Source organism: Octodon degus, unplaced genomic scaffold, assembly GCF_000260255.1.
Source record: "Octodon degus isolate 3935 unplaced genomic scaffold, OctDeg1.0 scaffold00018, whole genome shotgun sequence".
Lineage (NCBI taxonomy): Eukaryota > Metazoa > Chordata > Mammalia > Rodentia > Octodontidae > Octodon > Octodon degus.
Window position 1 is genome coordinate 21,600,792 of NW_004524594.1, and position 1,723 is coordinate 21,602,514.

The 1,723-nt window shown below is 35.9% G+C and overlaps 1 protein-coding gene across 1 annotated transcript in view; it reads right to left on the reverse strand.

Moving 5' to 3' along the window:
- CUNH11orf80 (chromosome unknown C11orf80 homolog) overlaps positions 1–1,723 on the reverse strand; it is a 134,109-nt gene that overhangs the window by 123,222 nt on the left and 9,164 nt on the right. The window contains exon 3 of the mRNA XM_023710736.1: positions 1,114–1,167. Coding sequence (XP_023566504.1) covers positions 1,114–1,167 — 54 coding nt within the window. The remainder of the gene's footprint in view (positions 1–1,113; positions 1,168–1,723) is intronic.

Genomic DNA, 1,723 nt, shown 5'->3' on the forward strand with positions numbered 1-1,723 from the left:
AAAAATGTGTGGGGGCCTGCCCCTTAGCTCAGTTCTTTAAGTGGCTGCTTCAACAAAGCAGTCAGGCTCAGGTTGCTATGGTTCGATCCCCACAACACAAGCTGGCCAAACCTGCCCTGAAGGCATTCGGAGAAAAAAAAAAAATTTTGTGATCGTTAACCTTGGTTATCAACTTTATTAACTTAAGAGATACCTATAACTAAAGCACATTTTTGGGTGTATCGGGGTGAGTCATGGGGGTATGACCTTGGGGACTATATATGGTGCCTGGTGTCTTCTTCTCTACGTCTTCCCCTGTGTTCTGCTGCCATGTGGTTGGCAGCTTTTCTATGCTCTCTTCTTCCACCATGATGTTTCTGCCTCAGAACCAGCTGACCAGAGACTGAAAACTCTGAAACTTAAATAAACTTAACTAAACCCTTTTTCCTTCAGTTGTGTATGTTGGGTATTTTATTCCAGCAACAAAAAGCTGTACAATAAAAGTTTATCTTGTAAAATCTGCAAATTAACTCATCAGGAAAAGATAGGTGCATTGGACACTTACAAACCAAACAACTACAAAAGGTAAAAATGAAAGCACAATTCTCAAATACAACACAAAAGAAATGTTATGTTCTTTTGGCTTGTAGATTATTCTTAACCAAAGATAAGAAGCAATACTTCATACCTAAAACTCCTAAACCATACCAACTTCAGCAGATTATGTGAAAAACTGTATTGCTACTAGTAAAAATTATACTAAAAGCATTTGTCATGTGTTTTTTCTTTCAAGTAGATAAAAACAAATACTTTACTAAAATTTTTATCTTATAGCTGGAAAGCTTTTTGCTTGAGGTTTATTCAGAGGACAGTGACATAGGTATCTTACCTATTTCTACTTCTACAGATCTTTATAAATCATCCTTCAGTAGAGTTGCCAGATTAAATGCAAGCTAAAGCATTTCATGAGACATACACTAAAAAAAAAATTGTTTATATCAAATTCAAATTTACTTAGGCATCCTGAATTTTTATTGTCTGTCAGCTATATCTTTCAGTATAAGTCTATTTTAGAAAATACCAAATTCATTGCTGAAAGAGATTTAGTATCATAGTAGTTCGCTAATGTCTTACCTTTTAGGAAATTCTTGAGGACCAAGCTACCACAAATATTTCTTACGGAAGCAACTATAAAAAACAGAATACAAAGAAATGTGAAAAATGAGACAAGTAAATGCAGCTCACCTTAAAAATCATGGCTAGTTACATAGATAACCAGCAGACTATTTGCCTAGCATGCACAAGATTGTAGGTTTAATCCCTTGCACCTCAAAAAGATATCAAATAATAATCTGCACACACTGCTTATAAATACCTAACATTTAAAAAGAGATCCAACTAATGTAATTCAGTTTTTTAAAAAATGGAAACAGGATGGGTAGGTCTGGAGTGGGCGATGTTGAGATGGGGGCAGTGGCAGCAGAAGCTAACCACACTTTTTATGGGCAACCTTGAAACTAAAGTGACAGAAGTACTGCCTTCTATGTTGTTCCACCAGACTGGGCCAATAATAAAGGTAAAAATTCCAAAAGATAAAGACGGTAAACTGAAGCAATTTGTGTTTGTGAATTTTAAACATGAAGTATCTGTTCCTTATACAATGAGTCTACTTTTTTTTAAATTTTATTTATGTGTGTGTGTGTGTGTGTGTGTGTGTGGCCAGCTCAGCCCACCAGGGGGGCGG